This window comes from Chanos chanos, chromosome 2 (genome assembly GCF_902362185.1).
Source record: "Chanos chanos chromosome 2, fChaCha1.1, whole genome shotgun sequence".
Lineage (NCBI taxonomy): Eukaryota > Metazoa > Chordata > Actinopteri > Gonorynchiformes > Chanidae > Chanos > Chanos chanos.
In genome coordinates this window covers 51,329,252-51,352,166 of record NC_044496.1, presented here as the reverse complement: position 1 = coordinate 51,352,166, position 22,915 = coordinate 51,329,252, and the positions used below count along the sequence as shown (strand labels likewise).

Below are 22,915 nucleotides of genomic sequence, written 5' to 3'. Positions count from 1 at the left end.
ATTGAGTCTCATCTTTACTTTTCTGAATGTGCCAAATTGCCCTTAATTGGAGTAATCATATCTGTGCCTAAGAGCTGTGGTGTTATTTTATCATAATGCAAGAGATACAAAATTATTGTTAAAGCATCAATTATACAAATCTATTAACAAAACTGTGTCAGTATGATGAAGCTTAAAGATTCCATTCTAGGGATACGCTGTTCAAAAACAAGAGTGTAAATCTTCAGAGAGTCAGAGCCAGCAACTGGTCAGTCAAGTTCTCATCACTTCGAGAGGAACCTGAGTTTTAATGCTTATTTAAATATTACAAAAAACTCTTACATCCACAGAGGATTCTGTTTATAATGTGGAACCAATAAAAATCCAATGTGAGAAGAAATCTTGGCTTTTGCAGCCTAGTACATCAAGGACAGTTGCTATCACATTGCTCTAAAATGCAAAGACTTTTATTTTTTTTTTGCAAAACTGACATAGGGTAATAACAGCATCTCCACAAATGAAGATTTTGGACTAGCTACTTCCTTTTTGTCTTATTCAGTAAAAGACCGAACAAGAGGGATGAGGTTTAATCCATCTGAAGAGACAACTCAATGTGCAAATGAATGGTCACATTTAATCAAAGAGATTAGAGTCTAGGTGGACTTAATTACGGAGCTTTGCGGCTATGTGGACAAGGCAGCAATAGCTCTTACCAATTTCTCAGAATTGCCCATAATTCACTTTTCCTAAGGCTATTCATTTTCTCTCCTCATCCATACAAAGCTCTCAAAAATTCAGGCATTCTTTTGAAAATATATAACCCCAATTGAAAAAGTAGAGCAGGTCATTCTAATGTCTCATTTGTGGCTTGAGTCTAAAGAATGGCTAGCTACAGTTTACTCAGTGGAAATGTAGTACATCAATTTAAATACTTGTGGTAATCATCTTGCTTCGCTTCTAGCTCCTGACAGCACCTGGGAATTTGTGAAAACAAGCTTGGTTTTGGCAGACGTAGACCATTCTTAGCTTGTTTAATTAATAAACTGATAATTAAAAAGGTTTGGGAGGATATCAATTAATATAAATATCCAAAATGAATGCTTTTGCTTTTTAAAATTAAATTTCCACAGAATTAATTTTCTCATTTCTGGGAACTTTCAACACATTACCTCACTCTAAAACTATAAAACTTGCGGAAAATTGAAATGAATAATTACAAACTGATAAAATCTTGTATTACTGGAAAATCAAAAATTATTTAAAAGTCAATGACTTTTATGTGTGAGATTAACTCTAATCATTACTCTGTTACTATAGGCCTTAAAAAGCAGCTTTTAATTCCACTTCTTTACAATGTACTGCTAAAATTAAATCCTCCAGCTCAGTGGGCACCTGAGAAACTCTCAGGTATGACAAATTTTACAGAAAGTGTTCCAACCTATATACCAACATGTCTAACATTAGATGGCTTATGGCTGTTTTTTTCCCCCAGCAAACATGCACAAGCCAAAAGTCCTTTACAACATGCCAGAAATGGCAGTTTGTTGGGGAAATTATTTCTGTTGGCAGAGGAGGCTAATCCATGCCTATACACTGTCAGTATTGATTTCTGTTAAACAGATATGTCCTCATCTCCCTGTCTCAAGATCCTCATCTTTCCCTCTGAAAGAGGTTAGTAGCATCTATGTTAAAGACTCTTGGGGGCAGAATGCGTGTCTTTGAACTAGCCAGAGAAATACAATTGAGATAAGTTACTGGGGACAGGTAATGAGAACCAATAGACTCCCTTGGAATGAATCAATGTTGAACACTGATACGGATAGAGGAAGGACAAACTGCTACATCATTTTTCAGTCAAAGGCTGAAGACAAAGAGTTCAGACCAAAAAGACAGGTATAAACAGGACTTTTTTTCTATAGTAACAATGCAACATTCATATATTCCACAACATATTCCATAAACTGCTTAAGACTTTTTTGCTTGTTAGACCAGATATTCAAAACAGATGAGCTAAAATGAAAAATTTCACAACCTTTATGATTTTTTTGTAGTGCAAAGATATGAATAATTGCAATTAAAGCCAGTCACCTTGGAATATTAACACCATAAGTATTTGGCGAGAGAAATATTCCTACTACAGCACAGATGGACTTTACATTTGTTTGAAGTATCATAATCAAACAACATGGGGGGGGGGGCACTTGTGTTTTGACCATTAACTTTGCCAGGTATCCATATTCCTTCCATGAGGGATGAACAACAACTAGCCTTTAAGGACAGTGCTGACAGTACAATGTGCAAGTAGCAAGGGATCGATATGAGTACCTTGGAAAACCTACACTGCTGTACAACTGTTCGTCCTTCATCTCTGTCCAAATACGGTCCATTCATCATCGATACGGTGACCAGAAAAATAAGGTGTCGCATTTAGGCCTTGTAGTATCTGACGACTGACACTGGCATTGGCCCAAAGAAGAAGAGGTACAACAGAGAAAGACGGTTTGCCATAATGTCACAGAGTCACACTGTTCATGGCGTATCATCATTAAAAGCTGGGAAACCATTTTGTGTAGTTAAAGTTATGTCCTCATAAACATTATGGTTTATGATGCAAAGCATGTAACTCAACCAGCATATTTTCATTGAGTAAAAAAATAGCGAGCGATAGACGTGGCAATTACACAACCAAAGGTTAAAGAAATGGGATATGGGTAAAATATGTGTGGTCAGTACTTCTGTAAAAATCTGACATATAAATAAATAAACAAACAAAAATGCCGAAGAAGAAAACAGAACCATTAGGTTGACCCAAATATGAAGACAGATGAGAACCGATGAATATCTACTTCAATATGCCTTCCCATGTCCTCATTCTCAGAGAGGCGAGACACCCCTTGCAGTCACTATAGCTTTTCCCTGGTATGTCATTTACACGCCAGTTATTCACAATCAGCTGTCAGCATGAATTGAAGGTTTTAAGTTACACAACACTTCTGAATCGCAGCACATGCATGACACGAATATCTATTCCTGAGAATGCCTCTGCTGAGGAGCGGTAACAAACATAAACATGCTTTCTGCGAATGCAGATGACTCTCCTGTGACAGTACAGATACGCCCGTGAAAAAAAAATAAAAATAACACTAACGTTTTACTGACGCTTGAAATCCTCTGGGAGCGAAAAGCAGATGAGCTTAGAGATGGTCAAAGGATCACTATGTAGAAAATGTGACACAAACACCATGTGTTCGACCATGAACAGGTAACGCCATAGTGCCATGAGTCCAAAATTTAGAAAAAAACAAAACAAAATTCTTTTATGAAAACAGTGGTATACCTCTGAGGAAAGGAATGTCTATGCTTCCAGAATTCAGTGGCGGTCTCAAATCACATCTTCAGATTGTTGCTAGCTAGTAATCCTTAAAGTAGTCAGTTTTAATCATACTGTTTCGAAGTCAAACACCTTTAATATGTGTTGTTTTAAATCTTTGTTGGATAGTATAAATAAACATGACTTTGTGTGTTTAGCTTTCCTATGTGACCTAATTCATTCTCTTTAGGAGGGATCTGGGCCAACTGTAAGAACCAAACCCAATGATCATTTGTTTGGTGGAGACCAAGCCTATTTACATAGTTTTGCAGCATACAATAGCTACCCTGAGAACAAAAAAAAAGTCAGGCTAAGCTCTATACACAATGAGAGGAAAAGCCATTTTCTAAATTGTCTTGGAAGAGTGCCTTCATCGCTTCTTTCTTTTCCCCACAAAAAGCAATCTCTTAGTGTGTTTTCTTTTTTTTTTTGTCTTTTTCCACGTCCATGTCACATTGCTATCATTCAGTTGCATGTCCTTAATACTTTGGATAAAGGACTAGTTTCCCCTCAGCGTAAAAGACCACAGACGGGAACGCGTGTTACCTGTGGCTGATTCGACGGTGCGCTCAATCAGATGGTCGTCTTGGTGCACCCACTCTCCATTGCATTTGAAGTAGATTTGTGTTGCGGGCTTAGAGCGACAAGTAAGAGTGACCGGCTTATTCTTCACAATATAAACGTCGTCAGGCTCCACCAGGAAGTGAGGCAGCAGATCCGAGAAGGCCGCAGGAAGCGGGTGCGTTACCGTGGCAGCGTGCTCTGCCCCTGTGATAGACAGAAAAATAAGCCACTTCAGTTGAGTTAAAATATTCTGGCAACAACTCAAGATAGGATTTTTCCTGAAATTTCAAATGTCCGTCATGGCTAATAAGAGTATCAAATTGAATTTCATACACTGGAGCCCAAGTGAATGGGCAGAGGGATTTGAACAGACATCTGATAATAGTAATGTGGCATGTCCACACATGACAGAATGTGGACTATTTGATTGGTCTGAAAGACATGTTCTAATGAGAGAGTCCAGTCTTGCTTCAATGTGAGCCCCATGTGTCCATATTTCAGCCGAATTTCCTGACATAAACAACCAGGTGCTCTCACTCACATGTAGCTCCCTCTATTTCACACACACACACACACACACACACACACACACACACACAAGCAAGATCTCCTTGTTAAGAGAGAGTAAAAAGCCAGTGAAAGCCAGTATGGCCTTGCCTGCAGCACTGGTAATGCCCATGCTCCTTTCTCTGCTGTTAATCACAGCCTTTTAAGATCAGAGCTGATGGAGCGCAAGCCATAAATCCCCTGCTCTGAATGACCACACCACTTCAAAACATGTTCTATGGGCCTCGTTTCCGGGGCTTTAACTCAACTCTTAATACGCCCCTGAAGAACACAAACGCCAAAGACAACTAGACTCTGAGTGACAGCTGGTCTTACAAAAATGATGCATTGAAAGAAACACAAAAGCAAAAATGGCTAAGATTGGTGATCAGAACGCTTATAATTATCTGCATTCCTACATTATTGTGGTGTAATTGGATTTTTTAATATTCATGTGTAAAAGAAAAATAAATAAATAAATAAATAAAGGAACGTCTTTTCCCAAACATACATATTGCTCATTATACAGTGCCTGAAGAAAGTCATGAAAGAATTGGATTCCTCTTAACACTGCAGAAACAAACCGCAGTCTGTCTTGGATTCTGCTGCTTTATGTGTTTGCCGCAATACTTTTCTGGTCCCTGTAATTAAGAATGAATTGCTAATGTATCCCTTTCCACCCACCATACACAGCATGCCTACGAATGTTTGTCCCATTTACACTGGTTTACTGTACACTTTCTTTGTGACAACACACAGAAACATACAGTACCTTAGCTCACCTATTTTACTCAGTAGTGAACAAAGTAAGGTTAAAAAAAAAAAAAAGTTTCATATTGTTTGATATTACTTTCTTTCACTCATTTCCCTTGCTCTCATACACAACTGAAGAAACAATGGATTGCCTTGAGAAATGTCTAGAGTGTGTTCAGTGATGCATGGTCTGCTCAAACATGAGAAAAAGTTAGTGTTACTGGCAAGTCTGTCTCAGCAGTTTACTGATCCGCATACAAATGTTGCCAGAATATACCCTCACATAAAGGTGTCTTGTGGATGGTCCCTAAATCTGAAAATAAAACTCCTTTTACTGGAGAGTAATATTCATTTACTAGCATTCAGTATCAGAGGTAGGTGTGGCCTTTATGGCAGCCTTTACCGCGTGAGGCGTGGTAGTGGAAAACACATCTGTGCTAATGAAAAAGCCGCGCTACTGCTGACCTTTCCCGCTCCTTACTGTTCATCCCCCTGCAGTCCAGGTCATGGATAATATTAGCCGGGCGCCATAAACACTATCTGCCGCAGCTAGGGCATCTCCCAACCGCCACATCGCACGTCATCTTAATGTCTTTCTTCCCATTTCCTTTGTCATCTTGCTTGCTGTGCTGAAGTGCTAATTCATCAGAGTGAAATACAGTGAGTTGCAGAGCTGCAGCTACTGAACCCCCACTAATGTATCGTGTACGTGTTTAACTCTTAATGAAAACTAAATGTTCTGTGTCCAATGAAGGGCATACATCACTCTCCAGTTTCCTGTCTCAGTTTTCCCTTTAGAACATTATTTGGTCCCATGAGAGATTAGACATCGTCATTAAGACATGCCCATCAAACCACCCCCCCCCCCCCCCCAAAAAAAACCCAAACTCCCAACAGCACAAACCATGTTTAGTTTAGATTACTTTAAGAGAGCAGCCATCAGAAACAAAATGTCTCTTTATATAACCAACAGTTTAACTTGAAAGCAGTGTAATCAAAATGCCTGTTGTAAGTTGAGAGGCACTGTGTGGGCTAATGTAAAGAGAAGTACGCCTTAGTCAATTTATTGGTGCTTAGCTAGACAGTGTGGTGATGGCCATTAGCTTGACATGGTGACCTTTCATGTTGCCACAAAATTTAGTTCAACCATTTTGATGCATGGACCCACATAAAAAATTACCTTTGCACTGCTCAGTGGCCTACTTCAGATGGCTGTTTTGATCAAATGCTTAGATATGTTGTATTTTTTCATTAAAAAGTTTTTTTTCTTTTTTTTTTGGGCAATGACATAGCTATTTACATAGTAAACTACACTGGATTATCATGCTATTCAAGATAATGGCTGTTTTGACACTGAATATCCAGACGAATTTTACAACAGGTAAATAAAACTGATTTGACAGTAAAACCATCCCTAAAAAATTTTTAAAAAAGATCCTCTCCATTACGATCTCTTCTTCAAATTTTTGGCTAGACATTTTCAGTTACAAACTCCACAAATTAGTGAAGTGCCAGCCAAAAAGAAATTTGCCTTAGTTGACAAGTATTGATTGGTTCTCAGCCCTGACAAGCATGGAAAGTCTGGATTTGAAAGTGTAAACACCACAACTTATACCACAAATGCTCAAATTATGAGCAAATGATTTCGCACGACTGAAATAACTTCAGGAAAATTACAGTTTCACAGCAAAATATCTAAAAGGGTGAATTTCCACTTCACAGCACAGATTACAACAGAACCTGACCAAGCTAGATTCCACATTTCAAAGTAATGCAATATGATGCACACCAAATCCATGCATAGATTCCAAAGGGTTTATCGTTGTTTTAATGTTCTGTAATTCCTCCTCAGAACCACACTGTAAAACCTGTACCTGACAAAGAATGCAATACTTTTTTTTAAATATCTTAAACCTTGTCATGAATTAAACCGATGCCAAGGCAGATGCTAAAACATCTGGCACATACTAAAGTCTTTGCATCCCAATAGCTCTGAGTGTAGGAAACTTCTTCACATACATTCTTCACATGCATTTTTCTTCTGAAGAGTCACATGACTTCCTCATGAAAGCTTATTTTAGTTATAACTTGTTTCAAGTTAGATTCACTCAAAAAGGCTGCAGTTTATTCGTTCTCTTAAGTTTACACTGTTGCAGGAAGGTACAAGATATTAATCAACCTTCCTCCCAACAAACACACACTCAGTGGAAAAAGCACTCTCAACTGACTACTCATGGATCAATGAACAAATCAAATAAACACTGGCATTATGAGCTTAACCTTTGAATCTGAAATTTGATATTACACACAACTTATCTTTGATGGAAAACATTCAGGTCGTTTCAAATATCCTCTCTACACTCTACATGTTATATGGACTATAAAACAGTCGACTGGAACACTATTGTTTTTGCAATGTTCCTCGCACATAACATTGTTATCTTCACTAAAAGTGCTTGGAGAGTGAAAGCTGTAAGTCGCGCTGCTAATGCATGATCGTCGTGGCCCTCATTGCTCTAGCATCAGACCACGGTGGCACGATAGCTTAAAAGGCAAAACATTTTGTACATTTTGGGGAATACTTTATCAGTCATGAAACTTAAATCCAATCAAAATTTATCAAAAGAATTATTTTTGTTCCACGACTAACACATAGTGCAATGGTAATCATTCTTGGTTCAGATGTTCTTCAAATGTTTCAGAAGCAGTGAGGAAAAATTTGCGCATCTGCCAAGTGTGAAAACATCAACAACATAGTGAAAATATCCCTTGTGCTTGTTTGATGAGTTTGGATTTTTTATTATTATTATTTTTTCTAACACTGTTTTGTATGTATAACGTCTACAGCCCTCTTCAATTTTGGACCATTCCATAAGTTGATATTAAGGTTGATATTATAATACTCCAAATACTTTGGAGTATTATAATACCAGAACTAATTAACTGATAAACTTGAAACTGATTCCTTGTGAAACTTAGCATACTTATTTGAACTGAATTTGAAAATTTGTTGATGTGTTATTTTGTGACTGGCTTGTACAAGAAGCTATGATACTGAAACTGACTACTCACGTAAATTATAACTAAATATAACAATTGCCAAATAGATGCTACTATATATATATATATATATATATATATATATATATATATATATATATATATATATATATATATAGGTCATGTAAAAATTAAGTTAGAAAAATATACAGGACTAAGGGCTGGAACTTGAACTTGGCACACAGCATCTCTGTTTTCAGACAATTTCCAAAAAAAAAAAGAAAAAACAAAAACAACAACAAAAAACAAAACAAGTTTTGCAGCTGCTCATCACTGTCCTATCACAATCACCATGATAGGGCAATGAGCAGTGCACCAATCAGATTTTGACAGAAGGGCCTCAGCTGTGTTTGGGATCATGCATGATGTCCAACTCCCACTGAACACAGCAAACAGACCTTTAACATCAGCCAACATGCTTTTTCCACTGCTCCAGCATGGTCAAAGGAGGAATATTCCACTTCGTTGCTTCTTCCACAAATCAGTGCCTGACATTTTACACCAAAGGCAACAACTGTTGATAACACTAACAACCGCCACAACATCAGCACAGAGAGACTGGTTAACTACATAGCAGTGTCTGTTAAAAAAAAAAAAATAAAAAAAATAAAAAAAAAGAGAAAAAGAAAAAAAATAGACATAGGAAAAGGTCACGTTTGGCTTCTCCTTAATGGCCTCATCACATTGCATGCCCTTTCTGAGCCAATTAAATTCTTTTATCAGTGGCGTGTCCCCAAAGAAAGGCATCATTGAACAATCACAGGGCATAATTTACATCACAATGATGGACGACAGCCATAACATGTGTTTTATGGCACCATCAGCTCTTTACAATGTCTTCAGAAATTAATTTAATTAAAATTACCATCCGGAATATTAAACCATTTCATGTGCCACTGACTTAACAACATAACCACAACAGTATTTCGTGACAAAGTGTTGGTCCACTGATATACATTTTGTAAGAAAAATGATTGTTGCTTCTTGCTTCTATTTATCCACCTTTGTCATTGTTTTGTTTGCCCTCTTCTTTATCTTGACAAGAGCAAGATCAGACTTTAATCAAGTTAAATCTGGTACAAAAAAATCCACATATTTTGCCACATAGAGTACAGACTATCACTGATATGTCAATAAACGGGAATTGTCTAGAGGACACTGAATGCTGTTTGTAGCAGCCTAGGCTTTAGTTTGACTGATGTATGTTTACACCTAGATGGCAAACATTTGCTCTCCTGTCGGCCTAGACTTCGGAGAAAATCTATGCGAGAGATATCCCTCAGCCCAAAATGCCTTTGCAGAAAGATGCTTCACATATACACATACGTGTGTGTGTGTGTGTGTGTGTGTGCTCTCTTAAACCCAGCCCTACGCGGCTCAAACCGAAACGCAAGTGTCTTTGCTACTTTCAGACCGACGCAGTTGTTATTTTCTCGTCCAGCGCCCATTTTGTTTAAATAGCAAACGAACTTGCGTCCATCTGGGCAGTTGGTCTCAAAATGTGGTATGGACAGGCGCATTGCAGGCACGTTGCTATCTTGAATGCAACTGAAAGCCTCTGCACTTAGGCCAACAAAAACCTGGTCTAAAGTAATGTCACAGTTGTTTCATTGAAAAATGGAGTACCTGATTGGACAGAGGATTGAGAGACGGTGGAGGCAGCGAATCGGCGAATCACTCTTTTCATCCAGGTGCTAAGTCCGCCCTTGTAATAGCAATTCATCAAGGTGTCAGTACAGGCGGCTTTTAAAGGGAATGGGAGCTGACACTCTGATTGGTTTATTGCGTGTTACACCCAAAACACACCTATGATTAATTAATAGACTATGTGCAACCCTTTTGCACCTTGCGGCTTCCTTTTGCGCTCAAATCATCCACCGATAAGCTAGCAAAAGTGGACTTACGCCATGTGCTTTAGACCATGCGTTTAGACCGTTAAAATAGAGCCCTGTGTGTGTGTGTGTGTATTTAGATGTTATACATACTCTGCACTCTTGCGTCACTGTGTCTTCAGCATAAGTTTCTAGAAGGTTCCGACTGAATGCTTCCAGTGATTAACAACAAACAGGTGAATGAGCATGGCCTCAGAGCTGTTTGAGCAAACTAAATGATCACAGAGTAATGGCATTTATCTGTGGTGTTAAACAATGTCCAAAAGCCCCTTAATTACATTCCTGCAGAGGCTTTCTGTTGGGAATAGGGAGCAACAAGAATACCAAAGACAAATCAATGAACAATGAGCTACACTAAGGGAAGCTCTACAATAGCAAGGTTATGTAAATTTCATAAGAATGCATGATGGTTAGATGGTGACTGTGTCTCCACATAAAAACAAGGTACCTTTGAATGTAACCCTCAGTTTAATGGAATGAAGAGGAACATTTTGATACTTTTGATTCCCTGTAGGTGTTTGAAGCTTACCACTCATAAAGAGACCAAAACATACTGTGAGTAAAGGCTTTTCCTCCCAACAACTGCCTCTTTAAGTGCAAAATAATATCATTTCAAAATCCCAGTGGAAACCATTGCTAACCCAACCACTACTTCTGTACCTTTTAATCAACTCGACACCCTCCCTGAAAGAGAGCTGTGAATCTGAAAAGGGCACCGTTAAAAAGACAGGAGAGAAGACCTGAGCACGAATTAAATGTGTATTTATTTGTTCCACCCACTGCCAATGGAGTGAGTGCTCTGCATTTAAGGTGTGAAGCTCTAATGAGGGTCCCTGCACCGCTCAACAGATGTCTGCAAATTTCCCATTTAATTTGCCATTTATTTTCCCTCTTTCTTTTATCATCCTGTTTGACTGCCTAGCCGCTCTGCGAGACACCTCAGAAAGATGGCAAAGTGTCCAACAAATCCTATCTCAAGAAATACAGGTGACAAGACATTACACACTTTGTTTCTATACTCTTTAAAAGAAAACAGTACACTTAGAGGTTGCTGAAGCATTTTTATACTTCCCCTTGCTTTCATGCACACTAGAGGGAGTGTTTGCAGAAAAACAAGACACTTCGGAGAGTGAAACTAGCCACTGTATTGACTGCTAAAAAATGTCCGGCCCACATTATTCAGCTCATCTGTCATACAGAACTAAAAACCAATATGGCTTTATCTAGACTCTGATCCGGATATCTCGGATCAATACACGAGGTCTCTCAAATGTATGCTAAAAGGAACAGAAGCGTGCCCGGATTGATTTTAAAAACTAAATTCAAACCATCTTAGACACAGCCAGAACAAAAGGCATACGTGCTGAAAGGTGGACATTAAGTTAGGAGCAGTGAATTAAGTCTGATTTTTCTTCTCCTATTCTTCTATAGAGGGTTTATTTAAGGAGCATTTAACGTTCCATTCAGCTTCATTCAGACTTCAGGCAGGAGCACAATATCCAGGGTCAGCACATTTAATCATGAAAATAAGAGACCAATTACTGTATAATGTATGTCAAGACCGTATCTCATGGGAATTGGACAGCACTTGAACCTTGTGTGATATGCAAATAAAAAAACCCCTAACCCTAACAAATAAAATAAGACATTCCATTGTGGTTGGCATAATTGGGTCTTTTTTTTTTTTTTTCTTCCTGTTTTAAATGGGCTCCCATTGCCAGAATTGACTGTTAGAATGTCTTACCAGTCTTTGCATTTGACTGAGAGACAAAAAGAGATGTGAAGCAAACATCTCCACTTTCCAGTGAATGCAGGTCCTATACAGAACTGCTAACATCACTCACTGTCAGAATACTTAAGTCTCTCACTTCTCATCCTGGGCACGGACGCTCACATTATCATCCCTGTACAATGAGCTTTGCCAGAATCAAGTTTAACTGAAAATGAGTTGATTACAGCAACGACTGAGTCTGAGCTGGGGAAATGAATGGCTTTTTTAAGTCTTTGGAAAGGATGTAAGGGAAAAGGGGACACACAAAAAAAAGGCAGGAAAGTCAAGAAACTATTTAGATTAACATTTTAATCCCTTATCTAATTACCAGGTTTCCCTAGAGCGAAAAGCAGAGGTTCTGCTGCGCACAGCTAGGACCTCTATAGCAATTTCAACTTTGCTCCTAGAACTAAAATGTCACACAAATGGCACATTAATCCCCTCTAGCATCACATTGTCACAACAGGAATTGTAAAACATGACTGATGATCTTGAGTAGGAAACAAGAATGTGCATGTGAAGAACTGATGGTAGGTTTGCAAATGAAGGGGAAAAAGAAAGTTCCTTTGAAAAGCACCAAAATGCTTTTCAAAGGAACAAAGTGTACACAGCAACTTGAGGGGAGAGAGAGAGAGAGAGAGAGTGTTCTGAGTCACACACTATCTTTGCAATTGTGACTGACACTAAACAAAAGAAAGATAGCATGCCTGTCGCTAGTCAGCACACCACACCTGTAGAAAAACCCAAATTCTTCTCAAAGAGACCCAAGGCCCAGCACTGTAGTGACTTCTGCTGTTTAATTAGTGTGACAAAGCAGCAAGGCAAGAACACCACAGGAGGAAAAAGGAGGGGGAAAACGTGAAGTAATAGCTAACAACAAAAAGACAAAGCAACACCTGTTTAGGCCTAATTATTGCTACACTATGCTAATGTAAAACAATAATGCAACACAGCAGTTTCTCTTTTCTCTTGTCAACATAATCAATTCAGGTGGGATTTCAATATGTTTACTTGGGGGAAAATATTAACTTATTCATGCTCTGAACATAGACTAAACTATTTTTCAAATCAGGAATAGAATCAACAAGTCTACGCTCTGTTTTATGTCCCTGAAAAGTGAATTTAATAAAAAAAAAAAAAAAAAAAAGCCAAAATGTGGGTTATGTTCCCATCTCTGCATCAGCCTCAGCTCAGTCAACTTGTACAGCCTTTCCTACATAAATCACATCCTCAGATCTTTCCTTTTTATTGCCTACATTATGGAACCTGAAAATCAAGCAGCAATAAACATAAATTACTATCTCTTAACCCAAGTTCTTTTTTTACTAACACTATGAAACGAAGGGGAAATGTGTCCTTTCATGTCGTAGTAAGTTCTCGTTTTGTGGCAATATAATCATCATACAGAAAAGTCTTTTTATCCTAAAACTGTACTTCACCGAGTGGCTGAGATACAGAGGCTGGAGACATAAAAGGAAAACGGAGACAGGGCTCCATATGATAAGAGTAAGACAGTCTGGAAATGAAAGACAACGTAAGAAATCTGATCTGAGTTTTCCCTCTGAGTCAAACAAACAGGATCAGACCTGCACGCATGTTTAGGGTATCAGTCGACAGCAGCCGGCAAAAAACTCAACTCTACTCAGACGGCATTCTGATGAATCCCTTCTCTTTTTTTTTCTTTTTTTTTTTGTTTCCTCCCCAACATCCCGCCAATTCACTCCCATTTCACACATGACAGGCATCTCAGACCTCCTGACTCTGTCATGTATGAATACAAATTAGACAGATAGTACATCATTTATTACCCAAATCCACCTCCTGTGTGCCCTGTCCAAAAAAATCCAGAGATCAAAGATACCCCAACGGTCACACGCTGAGTAGCAGCACACCAGATAGGGGCTTTGTTGCATTGTGAATGAACAAGAACAAAAGATAATCTACCCACAACACTCAGTTTTGATACCACAGTGAGTGCAAACCTTCTGGTAGATCCCAATGCCTTCGTAGCCTAACCTCCAGTTTGAATGCATTCTGATTATAAGTGAGGCCTTCTGTGAACCTGAGAATGTGAGAACTGCACTGAGCCTCGACAAAGACCTCTGTTTATTTATTTATTTAGTTATTGACTGTTTCTAAGTAATTGCCATGCAAAACTGACAAGCACAAGAAATTGTATAGTACAATCCTGACATTTTGCTGCCGCGTCTATGGAGTAATTTATGCATTTGATGAAATCAAAATGTCCTAAAGAAAAGGCGAGAAAGCACAAAAAATCTTGAAAGTCTGAAATGCTTAAAGAAGAGAATGTAGAAAAAAAATTTGTTTTGGATAATTTAGCAGTAGCTGTTCTACAGCTCCATACCACGGCTCTTTCTCATACAGCAACTCCACAGACACCGGCCTGCTTCAGTCCCAGAATTAGGCCTAACCCTCTACTTACATTTCTAATGGTTGCCACCTCAAGGAGCTGACATTATACAACTACTTACACAGTCACGTGGGGGGGCGGGGGGGGGGTCTATAGACGTCTCTGCTATTAAAAAAAAAAAGAAGAAGAAAAAAAAGGAAAAAGGAGTAATTTCAGTCTCCACGACACACAGAAAATTACCATGACCATTGCTCAGGGAAAAAGAAAAGAAGGAAAAAAGAAAAAAAATATATTCGTTGCTTGATTTGATTTTTAAGAAGACTGCTCGAAGGTACAGCTGCAAAATGCAGCAAAGATTTATAGTAGCCAATCCGTTCCATTTGCCTAAACGAACGAGTCCCATGAGGAAATACTGTATCACAGGTATGTGAGCTATACATGAAAAAAGAGCAGCAAACTGGAAAAGTAACAGAAACTTATTAAAAAAAAAAGTGTTTCCCCTGTGTTTTCCCAGTCTTCCTCTCTCTCCCCCTCTGTGTGTGTGTGTGTCTGCGTGTGTGCATGCGTGTGTGTGTGTGTGTGTGTGTGTGTGTGTGTGTGTGTGTGTGTGTGTGTCTGCGTGTGTGCATGCGTGTGCGCATGCGTGTGCATGTGTGTGTGTGTGCGTTTGAGCTTCCACGTTTTGCCTGTTTGGGAGTGATGTGCTGACAGGTGTCCGGATGAGGTGGGACACGTCTGTTATGATGTTAATAACACCGCACCATAAATTGGAGGAAGGAGACAAGCTATGTCTGATAACTAGGAAGCAGCTCTGTGGAGGATGTCTGGAATTTTCTTTATCTCTGCTACCCTTACTCCCTCTCTCTTTCCCTCTTTTCTCCCCCTCGCTCACTTACTCTCTCCCTCTGGGATAAGTTTATCTCTCTGCTCGGTACAGAGACGTTTTTGAGCTGAAATACAATTTTTGTATTTTGACTACACAGCTGTCACATCAGCGATGAGTGATTTAAAGCAATGGTGCAAGCTAACACTCCCAATGAGGTAATTAAAAAAAAAAAAATTATCTACACACAAAACTGACTAAGTGGTAGTAGTGTTCCATAAGACTACACCAAAAAGTTTGTTAAATCATATTTAATGTGACATGGAATTAGAACCTAACTGTAATAACAATAAACAAAACATGTTGTGGAACAATTTTCACATTACCACCCAATTATCAGTCATCGCGTAACGTCAATCTTACACCGAATACATTGATATTTATGCATTTTTATCATGGTCGCAGAAGGTGTTAGGGAATATTTTCACTTTATTAAAAAGTTAACTTTTTTGGGGGGTACTAAATTCAGATTTACGTTTACTTTTCATATTCCCAGTTAAGACTTTCAGCATTTCATTATAGCTTCCAAAGCATGCTCTCCTGCCAGTAAAGTAAAGCTGGACCTCCTGTCGTTCTGCCCCACACGCACCCCCACACCCCCCAGCATCAAATCGCCTGCAGCACAGACCGCTCACTGCTGTCCTGGTCAGTGGGGGGGCCCCCAACGCTCACCACTCACATCATGTCCTGTCTTCCCTCATTTGAATTTGACAGCTTTACACTACAGAACGCCTGTCTCACGCTTAACACATTTTGTTTCTTTCTATAACAGTGTGCCTAAAATAAACACAAGCAAGACTACCCACAATATGGGGTGAAAAGGAAGTCCAAGTGATAAATCGAATGATAGCGACGGCACAGATGTCCGTATGGGAATCAGCCATTCTCTCTGGTTGGCAACGGTGACTACAAAAAAATAAATCGTGAGGAAAACGGAAAAAAGTTGGAGAAAAAAGGGCAAGAAGACGATTCTTTTGATGGAACTGTTATCACTGAAGTACCGCAGATAAAGTGCACCTAATGTACTATGAGTGCAGACAGCCCAACTTTCAATCCTCACAGCAAAAGAGAGCAGCAGGTTTTCATGAGGACAAAGGCCACTTCTGTTTGAACTCAACACTAAATAGAACCTCGTAACAATACCTTACAGTACTCAAAAAAGCTTGCCTAAACCAAAAGCTATGACCCTACCAAAACATCCTATAATTTTATAAATATTTTGAGAAATACTCTAATGGAAAAAAAAAAAGATAATCGAGCATTTTCAGTTCCAGGCGCAAGTGAAGAAACAAATGCGACCGGGGCAATAACCCAAGGCAACCTGCTGAAAGAGAAATATAGGATGCCTACTGCACCTCATGAAACAGGCGTGGAATACTGGTATGTGAGCAAATGTCATTATTTGACATTTTGTGGAAAAACATCAATATTTGACGTGGTTGCAATTCCATGCTCTGTTCATTAAAAGCTGCTGTTTCCTTTTCCCTTTCTTGAAATCACTGTTTTCATTTTCTACCTGAACCTGCAGATGCCATTTTCTTTAAAATGTTATACACAAGGCCAATAAGAGATGGTTAAATTTGTGGTTTGAGTATAGAAGAGTAACCCCCTAACTTTAACGCAACACATTTTAGCATCATTTTCTGATGTACAATATCAATGCTTTATGAAACATCAGTACTTGGCCTCTTTTTCTTAAGGTCAGGCTGAGGATGCATAAAAAAAAAAAAAAAAAAAAAGTCAAATGAATAAATGAAACAATGAAACATTTAAAAAAAAAAACTGAAATAATCATATCAGCTAGCTCTTTCTTACATTCAAAAGAAATTATATGCCCTGGTGACTACAAAAAAGATATATATATATAGAAGAAAAGAAAAAAAAAAGAAGTAGAGGGGCGGGGGGGGGGGGGGGGGTTGTTGGAAAAGTAGGAAGAAAACTAGTGTTGTTCGCCTTCCATCTGAATGTGTGTGATGGCCGCTGTGCTAATTAAGCACTACTCAAAGCAACATTGAGCTGCCATTGCCTTTGAAATGCTAGACCGGGTTCAGTTTGTCAGAGAAAGTGGGGACTAGTCCCCTGAAAGCCGCGCTCCACAGAACTAGCAGCTTGTGCAGTCACTGAAATGCAGCACAGTGACAAATCAGAGTCCTAGAGGAGGCAGCTAGCAGATGAAGCATTCAGCGCTACTAATGTTAGCACTGACAGCTACTTACAGCAGGCAAGCATGACAGCCCAGTGCAGCTTGCTTATCAGAGTCCTCTGATGTTTCAGTAAAACTAATATGGGTTTCTCAGTTTGACGGAGGAAACCTCTGGCATGACTAAATCTCGACTTCAGAGAGAAGGGACAAACTTAAGACTGATCTGATGTGTAAGATGTTCGGCTGATGGCATTTCAGGACATGCATGATTTAAAGCTCTCCATTTATTTGTTAAACTGAATTATGTATGTGTGTCTTCACAAAATGGGGGTTATATAGCAGTTTAAAGTGCAAAATTGACTGATTCCGCATGAGCAAATGGAGACGTAAAAAAAAAATAGCCATATTAATAACAGGACAGCTCTACCTCATACATAGCACAGCTTGAAAAAAATTTCAAATTGTTGAATTTGTTCTCAGGGTCCTTAGAAGGGCTTCATATCACTAAATATCTTTTGTTCAGTCTATTGTCAAACATATTAATATTATAAGCTACTGTGATATGAACATTTATAGCTGACAACCTAAGGGATGTTGCCTGATTTAATGCTCACTTACTAACATTTTTAAATGCAAAATATCTACCACCCTCTGCTAGGTAACTAATTATTCTTCATGAAAAAAATGCAGGGGGGGAAAAAAATCTATAAAAACCCTCTTCATTTTTGTAATTAAACACAACTACCTGTAATTAGCTATAGTCACGCTCTCCACAGATATTTCAAAAGATATTTCAGTTTTCACAGCAAGATCCTCATGTTCTCTTTCACACAGTATTTTATTAGAATAATTCAGATCAATCTTAAGTCTAAGTCAGAATACTGAGAATTAAACATTATTCATATCATTTCAGCTCATCATTGTGTAATTTCAATGAGACTTCTTCATTTATTACAATGAGCTGATTTTAAAACGCCACACAAAATGAATAGCTGTTTTGAACCATTTTGGGAAGCTATATTTCTATCACTTGAGGTGGAGACAGAAAATTTATATGGTTGATAGCATAACAAACACTTTTATAAACTGTATAAGTTATGGCACAAATAAACAACAACAACAACAACAACAACAACAACAGAAAAAGCCCCTGTGATGCTCTGTGAATAACGTAGACAAATCCAAATCTACATCATCCATCTGGTCAATGGCATACACTGAACAAATGGGTTTGTGAACTGCCATTTTTGACATGCCTGTTATTTTGGGAAGGAAAAAAAAAAATGTCAAGGCAAAGACACTTAGGTTTACCTTGGCCAGCTCTATACAGCAGCAGCAGCAGAAGCAGACAGTGTTTTTGTGGGAGATTTTCTGTTTGTTTTTTCCTGAGGTTTGGGGCTGACACCTGCTGGACTTGTAGAGTTCAGTGTTCTGAGCTGACGTATGGCCCTATTGATGTGGTCTTACTGCACATCGCTGATACAATCCAGCTCAAATCAAGTACAGCTGCTCAGCCCAACCTGTCTCTATACTTTCCCAATACAAATGGACAGCCTTGATGTACGAGCTGCTTGTCACTGAAACACGCATAGTATGGCTAAAATGATCGCAAGGCTGATTTCCCGCCCCGTTTAAATAGACATTTTAATTGAGTTGCTCAACCTATGAGAAAAAGGCTGCCTTATTATGTAGTAACATGAATCTTTTTTTTTTTTGATAGCTTTATCTTCCTTGGGGGGTAAACAGATCTTATGATATTTGTGGAGCATGGATTACACCCTTACAAGACTGTAAAATTCTGTAAATATCACTTATGTTAGCTACTTAAAAAAAAAAAAAAAGAAAGAAAGAAAGAAAAAAAATCTATATGCTGGAGTGCAGCATATGGATATGGCTTTCTTTAAAGTTTAGACCAGAGTCTAAAAAAGGTCAAGGCACAGAGCCGTCCACATCTATGAATTATTCCTTCATATCTCATCAGAAATGTGCTGCAGTTGATATATGGAGCCGTATTTATTACAGACCACCTGGCAGCACAGTGCCGATAGCGAAATTAACAGGGCTAGTTTAGAGCCATGCAGCTAAATTTCTGCAGAGACAAGGGATATGAATTCAGGATGATGCGTTTCGGCACTGCAGTGCATAATTGGCACAAATTGTGAAGGTGCCCTGCCCCCACCACATTACTACTGCTTCACACACTGCTCAACTAGTCAAAAAGAGGCATGAGGTAATTGAGCGTGTGTGTGTGTGTGTGTGTGTCTGTGTCCACATTTATCTTGTAGCCAGCATCACACCACTTCTTAAGTAAACAAGTCCATTTCATAAGATACCATTCAAGACAGAAGACATTCATCAATCACAAGTAGTGGATCTTTTCAGCACAGCAGTTAACTATTATGGTCCAGAAAGTATGCACATGCTGACCTTGACTGGAGATGTACCAGTGCATTGCTTCGCCCTGCTCAGTTTTTTTTTTTTCCAGTTTTCTTAGTAATAATTCCTTCCATGTGATAATCTTCGTGAGATGTAATATGATACAAGACTCCAGGAAATGAAGCTGTCTCAGGGGCTGGATTAAAGTGTCATGACATGGAATTATTAATCTGACAAATTACTTTTAAGACTGTGCTAAACAGCTTTCAGATATTTTGGTGTCAGTTCACTAGCACATATATCTTATTCTAAGCAAGACAGACTGTTAATTGTATATTACTGGAGATCGATAATACTGTCGTTGTGGGTTTCATTTGTTGGGACACATAATCGTGATAAAACAAAAGTGCTGTCATCACACTTTTGCAGTGTGAGAACATTTTGCTATGAATGTGATACCAGAAAGAAATGTCATACTTTTCAGTGACCTGCGCATCACATTTCCTGTTCATTTGAGAGTAATTGTCTTAATATCCTTATAATAGGTAGATATTAGGATGTTGTTATCAGGAATAAATGCAGATAAATGCTTCAAAATGGTATGCTCTTTGAAACAAGTGCAAAACTAAAGGTTCCCTGTTCCTTCAAAGAAAAATAAATCTGTCATGCCAATAAATCTGTCAGAGAAGAGCAAATAATACCATTTGAGACCTGGATACTGTCTCCATGACAAAGCCATTACATCTATGGGCCAAACAAGCACAGAATCACTTTGGTAAGGGCGGTGACACAAATCAATTTGTGCCCATTTGGACCTGAAAGAAATTGCTTATTTGTCCAATCTTCTGCAGGCAAGTTTTCTATGCCATTCTGAATAACCCTTACCATCCACTCCCCCTCTTGTTTGAAATAGCTGCTATTCGCAAAAAAAAACCAAAAAAAAAAAAAAAACCCTTAATCTGCATTGGCAAGAGTAGCGCTTTTCCTAAAGCAAGAGAATCATTGATTTTCTACAGGAAATCATCAAGGCAAATCCGTGTTAAATGAAAGATGCAAGATGGTGAGGACTCTAATTCAGCACTATATTCAGCAGTTACATTGTCACGGGTGCAGCGGCATTTGGCTTCAAGCTGTGTGAGGTGATGTTTAAAAACAGGTTTGCAAAGTTAGCACTACAAGTGCTACTTTTGCAAAGCTCCTTTTACGAAATGAATAAACTGCAAATAACATTATAATTCCCTGACAAAAACATATTGCAAAATATATATATATATATATATATATATATATATATATATATATATATATATATATTTTTTTTTTTTTTTTTTTTTTTTTACTATTCTGCAAATATTTTCTTCCATTTTCTTTTTCCTCTCACTCTTCTCCTTCAAAAAAAAAAAAAGCTTGTTCTTCTCTTCCTACAACTAAGCAGCAGTGTAGCTACAAAAGAAAACTTAGAAGAAAAAGGAAAAGTAGGAGGAGAAAGAGGAGGTGGAGGAGCAGGATAAGAAAAGAAGCAGGAAAAAAAAAGCAATAGAAAAAGAACTGAATGTTAAACCAATAACTCTGCATGACTTCGTAGAGACTGATCAACAGGACAATGAGAAGTGCAACAAAAGGGAGGGCGGCAAAGTCAGTTTACAATGAACAAGCTTAGCGGTGACGCAACAGTCATCCTCAGTAACATAGTGGGCATAATGTTAAATGGGAAAGAGCAAAAAAGGCTTACATCATAACCTAATCAACCTACTATTCATTTATTCCTCTGCTGTGATGGACAAAAAGTCAATGGAATTCACAGGAAATCCTTATCACCCTCCAACTTGGATGTACACAACACCACTCAGTTTGCGGAAAGCTCATTTAGCTCTTTTCAAGATAGTTTTGTCAAGCGGCCCTCTGTTTTCTACTGGCGTACTTATAGGAGGTATGAAGGGACGAGATCTTTAATGAATCTTTCATAAATATTTTATCGACTGAAATGCATCTGTAAACATGGTAAGAGGTTCGATAACAATTAAAGCATGAGTTCCAAAACCTTGGGAATCTGAGTATTCAGATATGCTGAAGAATCCACAGAGTGTAGCTCCTTCGGTTCAGTGAGGATCTCCTTGTTATGGAAATTACTTTGGTGAGTGAGACACAAGTAGTCCTTACGGTTTAAATGGCTCTGTCGTCGTGTTGAACTGAGATAAACAAGTCTTTGTCTCCAGGTGTTCATTTAACAACGCACAAACATGTTCTGATTTGTTTAAAAATTTTGAAAGTAATCGACTAAAATGTTATCAGTCACCTTTGTCGCACAGCATTCCAGCTAAACTGCTGTTGTACTGTTGTGTCACCCTGTAACAAAAGCACAGTTAAAACTTTCCAGTGAACTGTGCAAGACTGAACAAGCTCTTTCATCTGTGCTCCACTTTCTGTTGATTCCCTCAAGTATTCTTCATCATCTCTTTGTTCTCAGCTGAAAATACGCAAAAAAATGTATGCACAACATTCAGAATGGGCAACAAGCAGCTTGCTCTACCATTTTCAGCACAAAAAAAAAAAAAAGATACCCAAGTATCATCCGGTACCATCTTGGCAAAAAAGACCATCTTCTGTTAAATCAGGATGAACCGATAACTAGGATTTAATGAAGTAAATGGGAAGTCACACTATAGACCACCTCTGGTTCATTGACCATAGTTAAAGTGCTTCTATTGAAAGTCTCTAAAATGAAGGCTATTTATGGGTTCTTGTAGACTTGGCCATTTTGGGATTTCACACCTTATTGAGTTAGCTGGCCTACAGTAACTTGTTAGCAAGCCAGGATGGAACACAGCCAAAATCCCTGTAGGAGAATTCAAGAAACAGCTGGCATTTATCTCTATACATAAAAAAAAAAACCCACATACTGCATTGTCCACGCCACATGCAAATCTGTGGTTTTTAACAGCTATGACCAACCCTGCACAAAGAAAGACAAATAAGAGCATAAACATTTTATACTTATGAGTTGAAACACTACACCACATGTATCAAAATCTGGTCCTGGAAGGGCCAGGGTCCTACTGGCTTTTGTTTTCACCTCTCAGTTACCTGTTGATTTTCACCTTGAAAACAGGTGTGCACACTCTTCAGCCAATCAGAGATTGTATTTAGTTGGTCAACAAGAAAAACAGCAGGACCATGGCCCTCCAGGACTGGATTTCGACACCCTTG

The 22,915-nt window shown here is 38.5% G+C and overlaps 1 protein-coding gene across 1 annotated transcript in view; it reads right to left on the bottom strand.

Moving 5' to 3' along the window:
* unc5a (unc-5 netrin receptor A) overlaps window positions 1–22,915 on the bottom strand; it is a 114,120-nt gene that overhangs the window by 43,020 nt on the left and 48,185 nt on the right. Inside the window, exon 4 of the mRNA XM_030765530.1 lies at window positions 3,896–4,117. Coding sequence (XP_030621390.1) covers window positions 3,896–4,117 — 222 coding nt within the window. The remainder of the gene's footprint in view (window positions 1–3,895; window positions 4,118–22,915) is intronic.